The sequence below is a fragment of the Typopeltis vanoorti genome, chromosome 24 (assembly GCF_054136105.1).
Source record: "Typopeltis vanoorti isolate ZY-2024b chromosome 24, IOZ_Tvanoo_1.0, whole genome shotgun sequence".
Taxonomy (NCBI): Eukaryota; Metazoa; Arthropoda; class Arachnida; order Uropygi; family Thelyphonidae; genus Typopeltis; species Typopeltis vanoorti.
The window spans coordinates 48,725,030-48,744,882 of record NC_143572.1 but is presented as its reverse complement, the minus strand read 5'-3'; the positions used below and the strand labels follow the sequence as shown (position 1 = coordinate 48,744,882).

Sequence of the window (19,853 nt, the reverse complement as noted above, 5' to 3'; positions counted from 1 at the left end):
GGTGTAATTAACTCTATATTTAAACCAAACCTAGTTCAAAAACAAACTAGGCTAAAAGTATACAATACATTAGCCTTACCGGTCTTAACGTATGGAAGCGAAATCTGGACAATAAAACAAAAAGACAAACAAAGATTAACAACAACAGAAATGAAGTTTATGAGAAAAACTGCAACGTATACAATATTTGATCACAAAAGAAATTATGAAAGAATTAAACCAAGAACCAGTAATAGAAAAAATTAAAACATATAAACTAAATGGATAGAACACATTCAAAGAATGAAAACATAAAGATTACCAAAACAAGCCTTAAAATACAAGCCATTAGAAAAACGAAAACCAGGACGTCCTCTTAAACGATTCAACAATGAATTCTAAGGCAGGAACAGGCCATCCTAGGCCTAAATCCTTCATATGCATAATGATGATGAATTTATATTCTTATTTTTATCCTTTATACAAGAATACTTGTGAAGTAACTTTGTGACAAACTGCATATGAAAGGATATCACTTCACATCAGATATGCCTGAGTAATAAATAAAGACAAGTGTATTAATTACATCATCATCACCAAATTCCTGACATGTACTCTCAAGGGGTGTACAGGATATGATAGTACTACATGAAAAATTTACATCATTACTAACTTCCTATCTACAATTTTCCTCCAAATCAGTCTGTTGCTTGTCAAGACTCCAACAACAGATCTTATATTTCTATCGTCTAAGGCTATTTGTACCATATCAATCCACCTATATCTTGGTCTTCCTCTGGGTCGTTTTCCTGCCAACCTGGCAGAGAACACTTGTTTTGCTAATCATTCTTCGCCCATTCTGTTTAAGTGACCATACCACCTGAGATTAGTTCTGCTAACGCATTCCTAGATGCTGACAATGTCAAGTTCTTTCCTAATATCCTCATTTTTAATATGATATTGCCATTGATGCTATCTGTTCACGCCTCTAATCTTTCTCAGGACTCTCATATCTGTGGTCTCTAGTCTTTGGTCAAGCGTTTGACTTTTGACCCAGCTCTCAGATCCATAAGTTAAAACTGGTTTGAACACTGTCTTGTATACGGCTAATTTAGTGTTCCGACTAATTTCTCTCTTATTCCATATGAATTTATTCAGTTGACTTCCCATCATACCAGCTTTGCTGATTCTGTTGTCTATTTCTATATTTAATTTACCATCTTCAGTAAAAATCGTTCCTAAATAGCTGAAATGTTTTACTTGTTCCACAGGTTCTCCATTCACAACACAGTTGACATTTTCAGTGATTCTACCTATTTTCATTGTCATTGTCTTTTTATTGCTGACCTTCATACCATATCTATTACAACAGTTATTCAATTTAGTCAGGGAATCTTGCAAACTTGTAGTGGATTTATTTAGAAGTATAACATCGTCCACATAAAACAAAGAGCAGACATTAACATCTCCAATTCTGATATCATTTTTATTACCACTTTCCTTCATAATGTGATCCATATAGATAAGGAATAACAGAGGGGATAATGTACATCCTTGTCTCAAGACTAAATAGTGATCGCTTCCAATTTCAAATCCTCTGTACACTCTGGTGTCCTGCACCAGGGAGAAAACATCACTATCAACAATAACATAGTCAATGAGACTTTTCTTATTCCTTGCCTCTTCTCTCCATGTGAATTTGTGCACATTTTTATGTTGGAACATAAAATTATTTTATGTTCCAACATAAAATAATTTTTATTTTATTTTATATATATAAAATAAGTTTAATTTTATGTTCCAACATAATTTTATGTTGGAACATAAAATTATGATGGGTTATTACTAACACCATCATAATTGGTTGGTGTTAGTAATAACCCATCCATGTCCTGAGCAGAAATCCAACAAGTATTTGCCATTATTATTAGCTTTGCTCTTTTCTCCAAATTTTCGCAAAATATTTTTGTATGTCTGACAGTCATTTCCTACTCTGCTATTTAAATCCCTAACAAGGACCAACTTTTCCTTTTTCATTGTGTCAGTTGCTTTTTCTAAAGCATCAAAAAATTCCTCCACTTCTACCTTAGTAGAACCTTCTGTGGGACCATAGGCACAAATAAGTCTCATTGTCCAATTCCCCATTCTGATATTTGCCCACATCACTGCTTGAGACTGCCTGCCATTCAAGAAGATTAGCATCGTATTTTGTGTTAAATACTATGGCGACTCCTTCTTTTCCTTGATTGTCATTGCCTGAATATAACATTTTGTATTTATTGCTTATAAAGATCTCACCAGTTTTTGTCTTTTTTGTTTCAGTCACTCCTGTTATGTCGTTCTGGTACTTATCTAATTCCTCAGCTAGCTCCATTTCTTTGCCATTCAGGCTTCTTATGTTGATAGTACCGATCTTTAACTCTGGTGATGTTGAGTTGGGGCATGCTTTCAGATTTGTTCCAGTAGCTGACTTTTCACTGTTCGCCCTGGTTTCCTGGCGAAAACAACAGGGGCCTTGTTTAACCGGACGACGCCCCAGCCAGCATGAAATTTTGTCATGTTGTACCGTCACTTTGTATATTGGTTTAAGCCAATAAGAATACAATTTGACAGGCTAAATCCCAAATTGCCAGCACATCCTCTTTCATTCAGTATCCAGGTGCACCCAACAGGGTGCACCACGAGAAGGTGAGGAATGGGGCATTAGGTCAGAAGCCCTGGTCGGTTCTCTGCATTCCTTTAAAGGCTATGTGGAGGTCTCCTCTCAGTTTTACAGCTTTGACCCTTAAGCATCCCATGTATAAATTACATATAATTTAATTTTATCCCACAAATGATCTTACTTCTAAGGCCACATTATGAAAGAACTCTCTGGTATTTTTCTTGGCCTCATTGTTGCTTATTTTCACTATCCTTACCAAGTGAGTTGTATTCATGCCCCATTCTCTTATCCCTTATACAACAAATTATTACTACTCATTTAATGCCTGCATAATGCCTTCTTCATCCAACTGCATGCACTCAATCTCTAATCTTTTCATTCCAGAAACTTCCCTTTCATCCCAGGCATTGCTCTCTTTTCCAGACACACACATTGTATGGCTGGAAACTTTATTCTCATCTGTCTCCCTGCCAATCCAGACTCCCCATGTTTTCCTGTCCATTTTGCATGTGTATTCTCTCTCTCTCTCTCTCACACACACACTTTTTGTTCTCCTTTCTGCCCACTATAACATTCTTTCACTCAAAACTACCTTTCACCTTTTTTACAGTGTTTAGTCTTCATTCCCTACTCTCATTCAAAGAAACAGCATAATCAATTAAAATGTTACACTTCCTGCATACTAACTCATTTCTCTTGGTCAGTCTTTCCACATATATATTCCAAAGTCCACATGCATATATATTACACTCTAGGCAACATATCATCAACTCTAAAAAAGTAGATATTGATTGTTTTCCAATTCCAAAGTAAATTTGATTTTGTTATGAAGCGAGTTGATTTTATTTAAAAACACACATAAAATCAACTCGCTTCATAACAAAATCAACTTTACTTTGGAATTGGAAAACAATCAACAACTACCTTTTTTAGACATTCTGGTCAAAAGACAAGAGAATGATAATTTTAAACATATCATCAACTCATTACAATGCATAAAGAACATATACAAATTATTATTATTATTATTATTAACAGACCTTCATGGAGTCAAGAGACTCATCGTGGGAGGTCCCACCCTCACATGCACAGCTCATCGTACTTCATAATAAACAGTCTAAAACTCAACTGAACATACCATATCAAACTCAAATATTACAGAAGTAATTAAGAGGGAGATGTTAAATCGCGTTTTATTTTATAGCTGGGTACGAAACTTGGGTCGAAAAACTCAGTTTCGTACCCGGCTATAAAATAAAACGGGATTTAACATCTCTCTCTTAATTAAAAAATTCGCCGGTAAAATAGCCTTTTGGCTTATTATCTTTGTAATTACAGAAGTAAATTCATCTTTTCACAAATCTACAGAATATCACCATGGATTAAACAAAAATTCTCTCATAGAGTAGCATGACTGACATGGCTTGCCTTTGGAGGTGGCAAGAATGAATGCATTCAAGAAAAGATATGACAGGAGGTATGTGTGATCATGTAACCTCCTTTGATGAGTCCTCCTTGTCTCTTGTAATTGCAAAACTAATGAAGATTTTTCATATAGTGATCAGTTTTATTTATAGTTGTAATTTGATCTTGATGGAAATCCCATAAACTGCTAATCATTTTGACAGCCATTTGTTACTGCAGGCATGAAGGATTATCATCTGCAGTCTTGCTGAGTTCATTTTATTATATTATTATTATTATTATATGTGCACCTCCATGGTGTCCGAAGACTCATCGCAAGAGACCCAGTCTATCCCCCCCCCACACACACACAATCTATCATACCTCTCCTTGAACCCATTAACAGACAGAACACTCACAACTGACTCTGGCAACCCATTCCACTCATTCACAACTCTCTAGGCAAAAAAAAAAAAAAAAAAAAAAAATCGTGTCCTCACACCCCTACTAATCACACCTTTATTCAACTTCCAGGGATGACCTCTTTTTCTGGTTGCTCTAGCCAAGTCCTGAAACATTTCCCCTGCATCTATCTTATAAAACCCTTTAAGCAACTTAAATGTTTCTATCCTCATAGGGAACATTCCACAGGCTACTTACCATCTTGGTCACTACCCTCTGAATCCTCTTCACCGCTTCCTCATCCCCAAGAAACCCAGAGACCAGACTAGTGAGCAGTCCAGGCGGGTGTATCAAGGCCTTATAAAAGAGGAATTAAAACTTCCTTATCTCTACTTGTTAATGTGTTCTTCACTAGCCAAGTAATCTTATGGACTACCATAGCAACATGTCCTCTTAACTTTAACTCTCTGTCTATCACCACCCATAAATCTCTAGCTTCATCTATTTCCTGGAGTACAGTGCCATCAATGTGATACATGGCTTGTAATCTTTTTATCCCAAAATGCATAACTTTACATTTCTCGACATTAAACGGACACCCATTAACTTTTTTCCATACTGACAGCCTATTTAAATCATCCTGCAAGCTCTCCACATTTTTGATTAACTATTACTCTACCTAATTTCACATCATCTGCAAATAACTGAATATTTCCTTTCAGTTTATTTCCTATATTATTTATATACAAATTAAACAGCAACGGTCCCAGCACTGAACCTTGTGGCACACTTCTAGTCACCTGTTTTTGCCTTAATTCTGCTTCTCCATATATTACTTTTTGATATCTGTCCAGCAGCCACCCTCTTATCCACTTGAGCAGTGTCATGTCCATCCCCATTTGTTCTAATTTGTGTAACAGATTTCCATGTGGTTCTGTCAAATGCCTTTGCAAAATCATCATGTAGCCAATTCCTTTATCTGACTCAACTGGTACTCTATTATAAAAGTTAGTAAATTACTAAGGCATGACCGACCCTTCACAATGCCATGTGAAGTAAAATATGATACTCATAGAGTATCATATTTTTATCTTCCCATTCTTGAATTCTCTTTTTTACCAATATTTCTAGTACTTTTACCACCATGTCTGAGATACTGATTGGTCTATAATTTGCTACAGCAGCCTTAGAACCTCCCTTATGCAAAGGAATTATTTTGCCCTCTTTCCACTCCCTTGAAACACTACCAGAGCTGAGACAAATTAAAGAGCCTAATCAAAGGCATTGCCAGTTCCCTTGCACATTCTTGCAAAACCCTAGCTGATATTCCATCTAACCCAACAGCTGTATTTACACTGAGATGCTGCAATATCCCAAGAACCTCCTGTTCATCCACCTCTGTTCCCACATTAGTATCTGTCACATAGGTGAAAACAGTAACCTCACTAGGATGATATACCCTTTCAAAGTGGTCACTCAGTAACTCAACTTTTTATCTGCTTCTGTCTCCTTATGACCATCATTGCTCATTAAGGTTATTCTTCCATAGTCAATCTTCCTCTTACTTGCCACATAACAAAAGAACTCTTTGGGATTTCTTTTGACCTGCTTGGCTAAATTCTTCTCATAATCTGATTTTGCCTTCCTTGCCATGTTTGTTTTTTCACTACCAGCCTCACTTGCTTTCATGCTGTGCTGTCAGTCATGGTCTCCTTTCTGCCCACTGAACTGCCTTCTGCCTTGATTTTATTCAACTGAAGATTGAACATGACATTCTTCTGGTTCATATTAATAGAAAAGATGCTTGAGATAAATCAATTATTCACTGTAGCAGAAAAAAATTAATTATATACAAACTGGAACTTTGCTTGGCTTTTCAGAGCCACATGAAATGTGAATTCATACTGCAAGCTGCTGAGAGTAGAGTAACAGAAAATTGGAGCTTAAAACTGAACAGTTCAGAATAATACATTCACATTGAGACTCACAGAAGTGAGTTAACATTCTGAGAATGGATCACACTCAACCATATATGGAAATCTGAATATTGTTCTGAGATAAACTATTACATTTTTTCCAGTTGTTTAATGAAAAAGTTATCTCAATGCTTCTTTAAGACATATGACAGCATTCAAATTTGTTGCAAGACACAAAAAAGAATACTAGATGCTTGTCTGACCTTTTTACGTTGGTCTGTGGTACTGTGGAAAGTGTTTCTGATTTTTCTCTCTTCCTCTTTTTTATATCCATATTTGTATGGATATAATTTTTTATAATAAATATATTTTTATGGATATAAAAATTTTATATCCATAAGTGTAAATAAATTCTTTGTTCCCACTAAAACCTGTTAGCTACTCATGAGAAAGTGGCTGGAATGAATGAAATATGTTGAAAATATATGCTCCTGATAGAACTCAGCTCAGTTAGAATGATCTGGATTTATATCCCATCTAAGATGCAAAATAACTCTATAAGGGTTTTTTTTCTGACACTCTGTTAGCATTACTGTTATACAGAATAAGGATTTTCATCTTGCAAAGCAGGCAGGCCAGCCAGAATTACACTTCATTAACAATCATAATATACTGGCCTCATAGCCTTAGTTTCTTCTTCTTTTCTTATTCCTTCCCTCCTCTTTTACCTTGTGGTGTCAAGGATTTTTTTACATTTAACTGCTACCATATCAAGGATAAGGTGGTTAGCCCTATGCCTCCCAGTATTTCCTATGTCTATAGATGTGTGTGTTCACAGGCCAGTTTGCTGTTCTGGTGGATGATAAACCTGAGTTTTCAGGTGATAAAATCCCCACCTCCATATGAGACCGGCTAACTCACGTTTAGTCAGAAGAAATCAGATAAAGATTTCTCACATCACTGAATCAAATCAGGTCTTTCCGACCAAATGGCTTCGTCTATACTGACTGAGCTATGGAGGCTCTAGCCTTAGTTTCTTAAACTGTAATTCCAAATGACAACTTGTTGTTTTGTCTGTTATTTATGTATATGGTCTTCTGTAAAGAACTCCCCTCACTCACACACACACACACACACAATAAACAGGCTTAAAGCTAGAGGCAAAGTCAGGAGAGGAGTGATAATGTCCTGTCTAATGTTTCCAAAAGATTCTCATATAACCATCATTGAGAATTGCTGCACTATTTTGTTACTGTCATACTAAAGAAGAAGATTTGCTATCCCATATAGTACTCTGTGGATATATATATATATATATATATATATCATCATCATCATCAAATTCCTGCCATGTACCCTCAAGTGGGTGTACAGGATATGATAGTACTACATGAAAAAAATTACATCATTCTTAATTTCCTATCTACAATTTTCCTCCAAATCAGTCTGTTACTTGACAAGACTCCAACATTAACAGATCTTATATTTCTATCGTCTAAGGCACTTTATGCTGTATCGATCCACCTATATCTTGGTCTTCCTCGTTTTGCTGCCAACCTGGCAGTGAACACTTGTTTTGCTAATCATTCTTCGTCCATTCTGTTTAAGTGACCATACCACCTGAGATTAGCTCTGCTAACGCATTCCTGGATGCTGACAATGTCAAGTTCTTTCCTAATATCCTCGTTTTTAATATGATATTGCCATTGATGCCATCTGTTCACGCCTCTAATCTTTCTCAGGACTCTCATATCTGTGGTCTCTAGTCTTTGGTCAAGTGTTTTACTTCTGACCCAGCTCTCAAATCCATAAGTTAAAACTGGTTTGAACACTGTCTTGAATACAGCTGATTTAGTGTTCCGACTAATTGCTCTCTTATTCCATATGAATTTATTCAGTTGACTTCCCATCATACCAGCTTTGCTGATTCTGTTGTCTATTTCTATATTTAATTTACCATCTTCAGTAAAAATCGTTCCTAAATAGCTGAAATGCTTTACTTGTTCCACAGGTTCTCCATTCACAACACAGTTGACATTTTCAGTGATTCTGCCTATTTTCATTGTCTTTGTCTTTTTATTGCTGACCTTCATACCATATCTATTACAACAGTTATTCAGTTTAGTCACAGAATCTTGCAGACTTGTAACGGATTTATTTACAAGTATAACATCATCTGCGTAAAGCAAAGAGCTGACATTAACATCTCCAATTTTGATATCATGTTTAATACCACTTTCCTTCATAATGTGATCCATATAGATAATGAATAACAGAGGAGATAATGTACATCCTTGTCTCACACCAGATTTAACATTAAACCATCTTCCTGTACTTCCTTCAATTCTAACTGCTGACTTACAACTCAAATAAAGACTAAGTATTGCTTGATATAATGCCCCATTGACACCATATAACTGCAGCGTATTGAATAGCTTCTCTCTTGGCACCTTGTCATATGCCTTTTCCAAATCGACAAAACTTAAATACAGATCTTTGTTATATTCCCATGCTTTCTCGACTATTTGTCGTAAAGTGAAGATCTGATCCTGACAGCCTCTGTTTGGCCTGAATCCAGCTTGTTCTTCACCAATCTTTCCTTCCACAATTCTTCTCAACCGTTTCTCAAGTATACTTGCATAGATCTTGCCAGAAACACTCAGTAGGGAAATACCTCTGTAATTCTCACATTCAGTTTTATTTCCCTTTTTATATATGGGTACTATGAGAGCTCTACTCCAATCATCGGGAATTCGTCCCTCTGTCCAGGCTTTCTGAACTATGCAGTGCAGCCACTGTAAGACTCTTATACCACCATACTTCAGCATTTCTGGTCGAATATCATCTACTCCTGCTGCCTTTCCACATTTCAAGCCTTTGATGGCTTTTTCTACTTCAAGTATGGATATGTATTCCTGACTGTATGCCTGGTCAGTATTTTTTACCACTGTGCTGTCATCACTGCTTGTTTTATTTAGCAGTTTTTCAAAGGTAATTACTCCATACTTCAAGGATATCTTTTTCTCCCGTTTTCATGTCACCTTTATCATCTCTAACTCCTTTTACAGCACTCTTTCCTCCATTCCTAAGCTTCTTCCTCCAGAATATTTTGCCACCTTCTTGATATTTATTTTCTATATTCTTGCCAAAGGCCTCCCATGACTTTTGTTTAGATAGTTTTACACAGTGTTTAGCATTCTTGCATTTGTCTCTATATTCTCTAAGAGCACAAGCTGACCTATTTGACAGGAACTTTTGATATGCTTTCTTCTTTTCCTTCACTGCATCTATAACTTCCTGTGTCCACCAGGGAGTTGTGATTTTTTTATCCTTACAGACAACCTCACCACATGCCTCTCTGGCAGAATCAATCAATGTTTTCTTCAGAGTTTGCCACTGAATCTCCAAGGTTTGATTCCTGTTCTCAAACTCTTTCATTTTTTCTTCAATAATCTTTGTGTATTTTAGTCTACAGTTCACATCTGAGAGCTGCTCAACTTTTATTCGTTTTAAAACTTTCTTACATTCTTTTCAATGTGAAATTCAATTTTATCCTGCTCATGACTAAATAGTGATCACTTCCAATTTCAAATCCTCTGTACACTCTGGTGTCCTGCACCAGGGAGAAAACATCACTATCAACATTAACATAGTCAATGAGACTTTTCTTATTCCTATCCACTTCTCTCCATATGAATTTGTGTACATTTTTATGTTGGAACATGGTGTTAGTAATAACCAGTCCATGTCCTGAGCAGAAATCCAACAAATATTTGCCATTATTATTAGCTTTGCTGTTTTCTCCAAATTTTCCCAAAATATTTTTGTATGTCTCACAATCATTTCCTACTCTGCTATTTAGATCTCCAACAAGACCAACTTTTCCTTTTTCATTGTGTCAGTTGCTTTTTCTAAAGCATCAAAAAATTCCTCCACTTCTACCTTAGTAGAACCTTCTGTGGGACCATAGGCACAAATAAGTCTCATTGTCCAGTTCCCCATTCTCATATTTGCTCACATTACTCTATTTGAGACTGACTGCCATTCAAGAAGATTAGCCTCGTATTTTGTGTTGAATACTATGGCTACTCCTTCTTTTCCTTGATTGTCATTGCCTGAATATAACATTTTGTATTTATTGCTCAGAAAGATCTCACCAGTTTTGGTCTTTTTTGTTTCAGTCACCCCTATTATATCAATCTGGTACTTATGTAATTCCTCATCTAGCGCCATTTCTTTGCCATTCAGGCTTCTTACGTTGATAGTACCGATCTTTAACTCTGGTGATGTTGAGTTGGGGTTTGTTTTCAGATTTGTTCCAGTAGCTGACTTTTCGCTGTTCGCCCTGGTTCCCTGGCGAAAACAACGGGGGCCTTGTTTAACCGGACGACGCCCCAGCTGGCATGAAATTTTGTCATGTTGTACCATCATTTTTTATTTTGGTTTAACCAATAAGAATACAATTTGGTCGGCTAAATCCCAAATTGCCAGCCCATCTTCGTTCGTTCATTATCCAAGTAGATACCCAACAGGGTGCACCACGAGAAGGTGAGGATTGGACATTAGGTCAGAAGCCCTGGTCAGTTCTCTGCATTCCTTTAAAGGCTATGTGGAGGTCTCCTCTCAGTTATACAGCTTTGACCCTTAAGCAATTTCTTCATTGCAACCTTAATGATGAAAATGGGGAAAAAGGGAGGCCAACCCTATTTCATATGGATTCCCTCCTCTTATGTTTCATGCTGGAAGCAATGGGGAAAAATAACTGGACTTTGTCTCTAGAATTCAAACTTTTTTTTTTTTTTTTTGCTACTTTAAACTTTCATTGAGCAAAGTGGTGGTATTACACCAGCTTGCTAACAGGCCCATCATCATGAAGGTGTATAGGCTAAACAGACTTCACATTGTAGTGGCCAGAACATCATTTCCATCAGTATTTTCTGAGGTTTAGCCCTACACATTGCAATTCATGCAACCTGTCTTGGCTATCCAAGAAGAATATCTTCAGTTTATTATTTTTAAAGATAAATCCTTAAAACAGAGATTGATGATGGAATGGATACCATCATTTACCCAAGGTTAAAAAATAATAGTAGTAAATCAAGTCCATTCTCCTTCTCCTGGAAAGATGATGTCTACGTCTTTTGGGATAATCAAAAAAGTGTTGTTTGAGAGTTTATGGAATGGTATTATGATTGGGATGTGTTACCAACATCCTTTCTCCCTACACCTATGAATATCCATTATCTACACCATTCTTTCCTTTTCTCATTCATTAAAAAAAATAAAAAGTATAAATCTGAACATCATAACAGTAATATGAAGCCATCAGGATAGCATTGTTGTGTTGTTCAGTAATTGTTCTGTTCAGATTTACAGACTTGCTTTTTAAAAATGAGTGAGAAAAGAATAGAATGAATTGTTCCTTTGAATTATCTTCTCTCACAGTTGGTCATTTGCATTTGGTGAATAATGTTGAAGAAAGTATTATGTGATTACAGTGAAATATTTATTACATTGATGCTTACTTAATTTTTGATGTTTTTTAAAGTGTATTATTTTTAATTATCATTTTGATAATTTAAAACAATAAAGCTTAATATTATTTTTTGGTTGTTGACGAACACATCTGTTAAGCATAACATGTAATCTCATGAAAAGCTATCTTTGAAATTGACTATTCAGAAATAATATCAAAACAGTATTTTTTGCATGTTTTAAAATTTTGTTTCTTATTTTGTTTCAGGTCAGCTATCTGCACAGAGATGTATCTTGGAAATCCTCAAATACAAAAACAAGTACAGTCAGTCTGTGGATGTCTATGTAGAAGAGGCATTAATAAGGAGAGAACTAGCAGACAACTTTTGTTTTTATAATGATAAATATGACAAAATAGAAGGTGTGTGTTTTGTGGGGGGGGGGGATTTTTGAAGTGTTTCATATAATAAATATACTTCTGTTTTTGATTTTATTATTTTATGATGCAGGAGCTGCTGACTGGGCAAAAAAGACACTCAGAGACCACATGAAAGATAAGAGGGAATATCTTTATACTCATGATCAGTTAGAAAATGGAGATACCCATGATCCTTTGTGGAATGCAGCTCAGGTAAAATGCTTATTTGAATTTGGTTGCACTTGTTTTTGCAACTTTTTTTTTTTTTAATACACAATGATGGTGCACAAGAGAATGGCAACCAAGATGTCATTGTTCAGAGAATTCAGTTTGAGGAATTTTGTGAGATACAGTGTATGTGTTCAATGTATTTGCTTTTGAAAGTGAGTGGTTTGTGTGTGGTAAGCAAAACCATAAGTGGATGTCAGAAGCATTCATGTCAAAAGCAAAAATATCAATAGTCGTGTGGTGAACGTTTATGTCTAAATTCTCACCAAAGTTTATGGAATCGGGTATAGTCAGTTCTCACTAAAGTCCCAACAGATGACCCATAGATACAATAGCATATGAAAGAAAATTCATTAAAGCAAACTATCCACTATAACAAATTATTTTTGCAGTCCCAATGAATTTGCTATAAGAGTCATCTCTGGTCCAAATTAATGAGCAAGTGAAGAAATAATTGTGTGTGTGTGTGTGTGTGTGCGCGCGTGCGTGCGTACGCTGAAGCTGTTTGTTTGCTACAATAAACCTTCTGTCTCTTCGCTGCATGGTGTAAGGACCCTTATTTTTGTTAACATTAAATATTCCTCTGATCTTCTTCTATCTGTAGTGTTGTTTTATTCAAATTCTCTTGAAGGGATACTACAAAAAGAATTGTTCTCTTTAACATTCTCTAACTTTGCATTATCAGAAAACAACTGTAACTGAATTTCCCTTTAATCCACTTGCTATATCATTATGCATACTAAACAAAAGTGACATTAATAATTATCAAACATTTCTTTGTTTTACCAAGCTCCAGATGGTTAAGGAAGGAAAAATGCATGGATTTTTGAGGATGTATTGGGCTAAAAAAATTCTGGAATGGACCAAAACTCCAGAAGAAGCCTTAGCTGTTTCCATCTACTTGAATGACAAATACGAACTTGATGGAAGAGATCCATGTGGTTATGTTGGTAAGTAAAGTATATGCATATTGTTATATATCATTCAGCAGTTATTTCAGGTTAAAGTAAGCCTTAGTTATCCACCCATAGTGGGAGAGCAGTTTGTTAGTCAGATAATTAAAAAAAATGTGCCACTTATCCAACGGATGAGTGGCACAATTTTTTCAAGTTGATGAGCTTGATAGATATCACATGTATTATCCTATTTTTGGATTTGAAAAACAATAAAATATATTAATTTTTAAAAATCACAATTTTGCTTATTCATGCAAGAGTAATGTTAGATGACCAGTGGTTAGGTATATTAAGAAAAAAGAAATACACGTGATATGACAAATTGATAATATGTACGAGTTCCATTAATTAATTAATAAAAAGTGCTGTTTATTAATTAGTTACTAGTAGTAAATTTGCGACTTGTTTTTCTTTTATGAAAGAATTATTGTTTTATCATCATCAAATTCCTGACATGTACCCTCAAGGGGTGTACAGGATATGATAGTACTACATGAAAAATTTACACCATTACTAACTTCCTATCTACAATTTTCCTCCAAATCAGTCTATTACTTATCAAGACTCCAAGATTATCATTATCTAGATCTTATATTTCTATCGTCTAAGGCATATTGTACCGTATCAATCCACCTATATCTTGGTCTTCCTCTGGGTCGTTTTCCTGCCAACCTGGCAGAGAACACTTGTTTTGCTAATCTTTCCTCGCCCATTCTGTTTAAGTGACCATACCACCTGAGATTAGCTCTGCTAATGCAGATGCCGACAATGTCAAGTTCTTTCCTAATATCCTCGTTTTTAATATTATATATTGCCATTGATGCCATTTGTTCATGCCTCTAATCTTTCTCAGGACTCTCATATCTGCGGTCTCTAGTCTTTGGTCAAGTGTTTTACTTCTGACCCAGTTCTCAAATCCATAAGTTAAAACTGGTTTGAACACTGTCTTGTATACAGCTAATTTAGTGTTCTGACTAATTTTTCTCTTATTCCATATGAATTTATTCAATTGACTTCCTACCATTTCAGCTTTGTTGATTCTGTTGTCTATTTCCATATTTAATTTACCATCTTCAGTAAAAATTGTGCCTAAGTAGCTGAAATGTTTTACTTGTTCCACAGGTTCCTTGTTCACAACACAGTTGACATTTTCAACAATTCTACCTATTTCCATTGTCTTTATCTTTTTAATGCTGACCTTCATACCATATCTATTACAACAGTTATTCAATTTAGTCAGGGAATCTTGCAAACTTGTAGTGGATTTATTTAGAAGTATAACATCGTCCTCATAAAGCAAAGCGCTGACATTAACATCTCCAATTCTGATATCATTTTTAATACCACTTTCCTTCATAATGTGATCCATACAGATAAGGAATAACTAGGGGATAATGTACATCCTTGTCTCACACCAGATTTAACATTAAACCATCTTCCTGTACTTCCTTCAATTCTAACTGCTGACTTACAACTCAAATACAAACTAAGTATTGCTTGATATAATGCCCCATTGACACCATATAACTGCAGCGTATTGAATAGCTTCTCTCTTGGCACCTTGTCATATGCCTTTTCCAAATCGACAAAACTTAAATACAGATCTTTGTTATATTCCCATGCTTTCTCGAATATTTGTCGTAAAGTGAAGATCTGATCCTGACAGCCTCTGTTTGGCCTGAATCCAGCTTGTTCTTCACCAATCTTTCCTTCCACAATTCTTCTCAACCGTTTCTCAAGTATACTTGCATAGATCTTGCCAGAAACACTCAGTAGGGAAATACCTCTGTAATTCTCACAGTTTTATTTCCCTTTTTATATATGGGTACTATGAGAGCTCTACTCCAATCATCGGGAATTCGTCCCTCTGTCCAGGCTTTCTGAACTATGCAGTGCAGCCACTGTAAGACTCTTATACCACCATACTCAGCATTTCTGGTCGAATATCATCTACTCCTGCTGCCTTTCCACATTTCAAGCCTATGATGGCTTTTTCTACTTCAAGTATGGATATGTATTCCTGACTGCATGCCTGGTCAGTATTTTTTACCACTGTGCTGTCATCACTGCTTGTTTCATTTAGCAGTTTTTCAAAGGTAATTACTTCATACTTAAAGGATATCATTTTCTTCCATTTTCATGTCACCTTTATCATCTCTAGCTCTTTTATGGCACTCTTTCCTCCATTTTTAAGCTTCTTCAACAACCCCCAGAATATCTTACCACCTTCTTGATATTTATTTTCTATGTTCTTGCCAAAGTTCTCCCATGACTTTTGTTTAGCTAGTTTTACACAGTGTTTAGCTTTCTTACATTTGTCTCTGTATTCTCTAACAGTAAAGCTGACTTATTTGCCAGGAACTTTTGAGATGCTTTCTTCTTTTCCTTCACTGTGTCTTTAACTTCCTGTATCCACCATGGAGTCCTGATTTTTCTATCTTTGCAGACAACCTCACCACATGCCTCTCTGGCTGAATCAGTCAGGGTTTTCTTCAAGGCTTGCCACTGAATCGCCAAGGTTTGGTTCCTGTTCTCAAACGCTTTCATTTTTTCTTCAATAATCTTTGTGTATTTTAGTCTACAGTTCACATCTGAGAGCTGCTCAACTTTTATTCGCTTTAAAACTTTCTTACATGTTATTCTTTTCAATATGAAATTCAATTTTATCCTGCTCAAGACTAAATAGTGATCACTTCCAATTTCAAATCCTCTGTACACTCTGGTGTCCTGCACCAGGGAGAAAACATCAATGTCAACAATAACATAGTCAATGAGACTTTTCTTATTCCTTGCCTCTTCTCTCCATGTGAATTTGTGCACATTTTTATGTTGGAACATGGTTGGTGTTAGTAATAACCCGTCCATGTCCTGAGCAGAAATCCAACGGTATTTGCTGTTATTATTAGCTTTGCTCTTTTCTCCAAATTTTCCCAAAATATTTTTGTATGTCTGACAATCATTTCCTATTCTACTATTCAGGTCCCCATCAAGGACCAACTTTTCCTTTTTCATTGTGTCAGTTGCTTTTTCTAAAGCATCAAAAAATTCCTCCACTTCTACGTTAGTAGAACCTTCTGTGGGACCATAGGCACAAATAAGTCTCATTGTCCTGTTCCCCATTCTCATATTTTTCCATATCACTCTACTTGAGACAGTGTGCTATTCAAGAAGATTAGCTTCGTATTTTGTGTTGAATACTATGGCTACTCCTTCTTTTCCTTGATTGTCATTGCCTGAATATAACTTTTTGTATTTATTGCTCAGAAAGATCTCACCAAATTATTGTTTTATAAGTTCTTTATATCCTGAATTGGAAAATAACTGAGATTTTTAAAATGTTTTGAGAAGATGCATCATGAAATACACTTAGATAATATATTTTTTAATACATATTATTTTAAAAAACAACATTCTTTGCCATTGATTTTCCTTTAGAAATATGCAGTCTCTCTCTCTCTCTCTGTAATCCAGTCATATCTGATAGCATATCAGTTTCCTTTTCCTTCCTTGTGTAGAGACTTAAGTGCTGTGAGGACATGATGTTGGAGGCTTAATGCATTGTATACAGCACTCAGAAAGGATTAAAACAGAACTTAATACTTCCTATATTTCGTCTCAGTCACTGAGACATCTTCAGTGATTACAAAAGAACTAATGTAACATAAACACAGATACCACACAATACTAACCACGACCACTTGGGTGAAGCTAAAGTCCTATCTGGGTGAGGCACCCTCTAAGGGCGGTTGTAGGTGGCCTGGAATGTAAGGTGGGATCTCTGGTGATAAGTGTTTCCCAAATCTTAGGAAGCTTAATGCAACCATATTTATTAAGATTTGGTGGTTTTTTCCCATGATATCCTGTGGGTTGTATCCAAGACATGGTCAGCCAGGCCCGACTGACCATAGTCGTGGTTGCAGATGTATGACTTGTGGTCCTCCAGGCGGATGGTTGCTGATCTAGCTCTCTGTCCAAAGTACACCAGCTTACAGGAACAGGGTACTTTATAAACTCTGCACTGAGAGAGGCAGGAGCTGATCTTTTGTAGACTGGATAAGGGTAGCAAGTTTGGGGTGGGACTTGAATGCTGGGTGTAGGTTGTACTTTTTTAAAATCTTGGCTATTTTTTCTGATGTGCCACAAATGTAGGGTATGGTGATGGCATTTCTGAACTCTTTCTGAAGAGAAGACCGGGGTAATGGGAGAGGAACTGATTATTTTTTCAATACTGTGATCACTGTAGCCATTGGAGAGGAAAGTGTTGTGTATGTGGTCAAGCTCAGTTGTAAGGGTGGTTCCACTGGAACAAAGATTGTTAGCTCTCTTGGTAAGAGTTTTAATGCCATATTGTTGAGCAGGGTGGTTGTGGGAGAGTTTGTGAATGTATCTGCCTGTGTGCATAGGTTTTCTATATACAGTGAAGGACCGTGTAACTTTAGGATGGTATGTAACTGAGATGTCTAGGAAGGGTAAACAATTGTTCTTTTCCTTTTCCGTCGTAAACTGGATTCTTGGATGTAGGCTGTTGAGGTGTCTGACGAAGGAGTCTAATATGTCTTGGCCATGAGGCCAAATAGAGAAAGCATCATCTACATATCTTAGCCAGATAGAAGGTTGTAGCAGGAATATAGCATTGATGGCCCAAGGAGAACAATAAAGAATAATGTATCCAATTTATTCACAAATGTTAAATCAGAATGTTCATGTTCATCAAACAATCATCTTGGAGTTTGGGGCATAATGAATGGTAGTAAGGTCTTTCCTAGATGAAACAATCTCTGTCAAATATACTTATCAGCAAATAGGTCCTTATTTTTTTTCGTTTAATTATCCAATAAATTTAGGAGGAAAGAATATGTCTACAAAAGATGTCTCAACAATTATTAATTATTATTTTTTCGCCCGGGACTATATAACTGGAGCTGCATCATTTTGAATGGTATCTTCCAAGTTTTATTTCTATCCCTTGGGAAGGTCATTGGACCATATGAAGAAGTTCATTGCCCAACTTTGTACTCAATGCACCACCAAAACTAAGCATTTGGCATATAATATGAGATCTGAGGCTGGTGCGATGATTAATTTCATATGCAGTAATCTACCATTTATCCAACCACATTGGGAAGGCAATTTGCCATTCTGAAAACACTGAAGGGCTGGCTAACTGAAGTATAATTACTGCTTGCTATACCAGAGTTATTTTGACATGCAAGAGTTGTTGTTTCGAAGTTCGGATAAATGGCAGATTATTGCAATTCATGGGTAAAGGACTGTTCATGAGAATGTTGATGGATTGCAGTATTTCTGAATTGAATTCCAACCAAATGCTTGATTTTTTAGCATTTAGAATATATATATATATATATATATATAATCCTGTTCACTTATTCGATAAAGAATAAGAGAACTAATTTTTGTACTATGACTACTTTGTTGTTTTTGTAAAAATTATTTGGTTGTCTTACTCTTCCCAAAATAGTGAATTAACACATTTTAACAATGGGGGTGTAAGTATATTTAGGGGAGTTCCTTAATTTGAGGAAGAAGCAATACAACACACGATCCTAAAACTCTATGTCTAATGGAAATATGTTGATGATGTGCTTATTATCTGAAAGTATACTCAGAGCGAGAACGCAAAGATTATGCGTTTCCTAAACAGTCGTCATCCATTCAAGATCTCTGCTTCAATGCATCTAATGTGCAGAAATGCACATTAGAAATAGAAAAAAAACACAATATGAAGACCATTCCTAGACATACCCAACAACCAAAACAATGTTGGAGTATCAACATTAGAGGTTTACCGAAAACAAACCCACATGGGCAGATACATGTAAGTTTTTTCTATCATCCTCGATAAAAAATTGGATATCATTAGAACTTTAAAAAACAGAGCTTTAAATATATTTAAGAATGATAAAATTAAAGCAAAAGAAGAGCTTCAAATCCTATTTTGTCAATTCCTCCAAAGTGATTACTCAAACAAGCTATTGAAGAAACTATTATTTTTTCTGATAAACATCCAATGATAATCCAGAAATCAATTTCAAAGGCACTATCTCCTTACTAAACATTAGCAACATGTCAAGAAAATAACCCAATTACTGAAATCCGTCAATGTTAAAGAGACTTCAAATCAATGAACACTTTAGAAAGCTTTCTATGGTCCTAAAACAATGTTCCACTCTACAAATACCCTGGGGTTTATAAGATTTCTAGTTCCAGCAGAAAGGTGTACATGTGTCAAAATGGGAGAAGTTTTGAAATAAATAAAAAGAACATGTAGGCGACATCAAAAAAAAAAGAGAGGAAAAGAAGCGGGCTCATGGTACACGTATGCACAGAACATCATACTGTAGACTTACAAGCAGCCTTCATGCCATACTAAGAAGAAAATCCTTTTGTCAGAA

General features: G+C 35.8%; 1 protein-coding gene across 4 annotated transcripts in view; it reads left to right on the top strand.

Annotated features, from left to right (window-relative positions):
• The window catches only part of LOC150093181 (deoxyribodipyrimidine photo-lyase-like), a 109,199-nt gene that overhangs the window by 69,819 nt on the left and 19,527 nt on the right, over positions 1–19,853 (top strand). For 3 of the 4 annotated variants that reach the window (XM_090413681.1, XM_090413683.1, XM_090413680.1), the window contains 3 exons: positions 12,107–12,259; positions 12,348–12,469; positions 13,275–13,434. In XM_090413681.1, coding sequence (XP_090269807.1) covers positions 12,107–12,259; positions 12,348–12,469; positions 13,275–13,434 — 435 coding nt within the window. The remainder of the gene's footprint in view (positions 1–12,106; positions 12,260–12,347; positions 12,470–13,274; positions 13,435–19,853) is intronic. The other variant, XM_090413684.1, reaches the window with a different exon arrangement.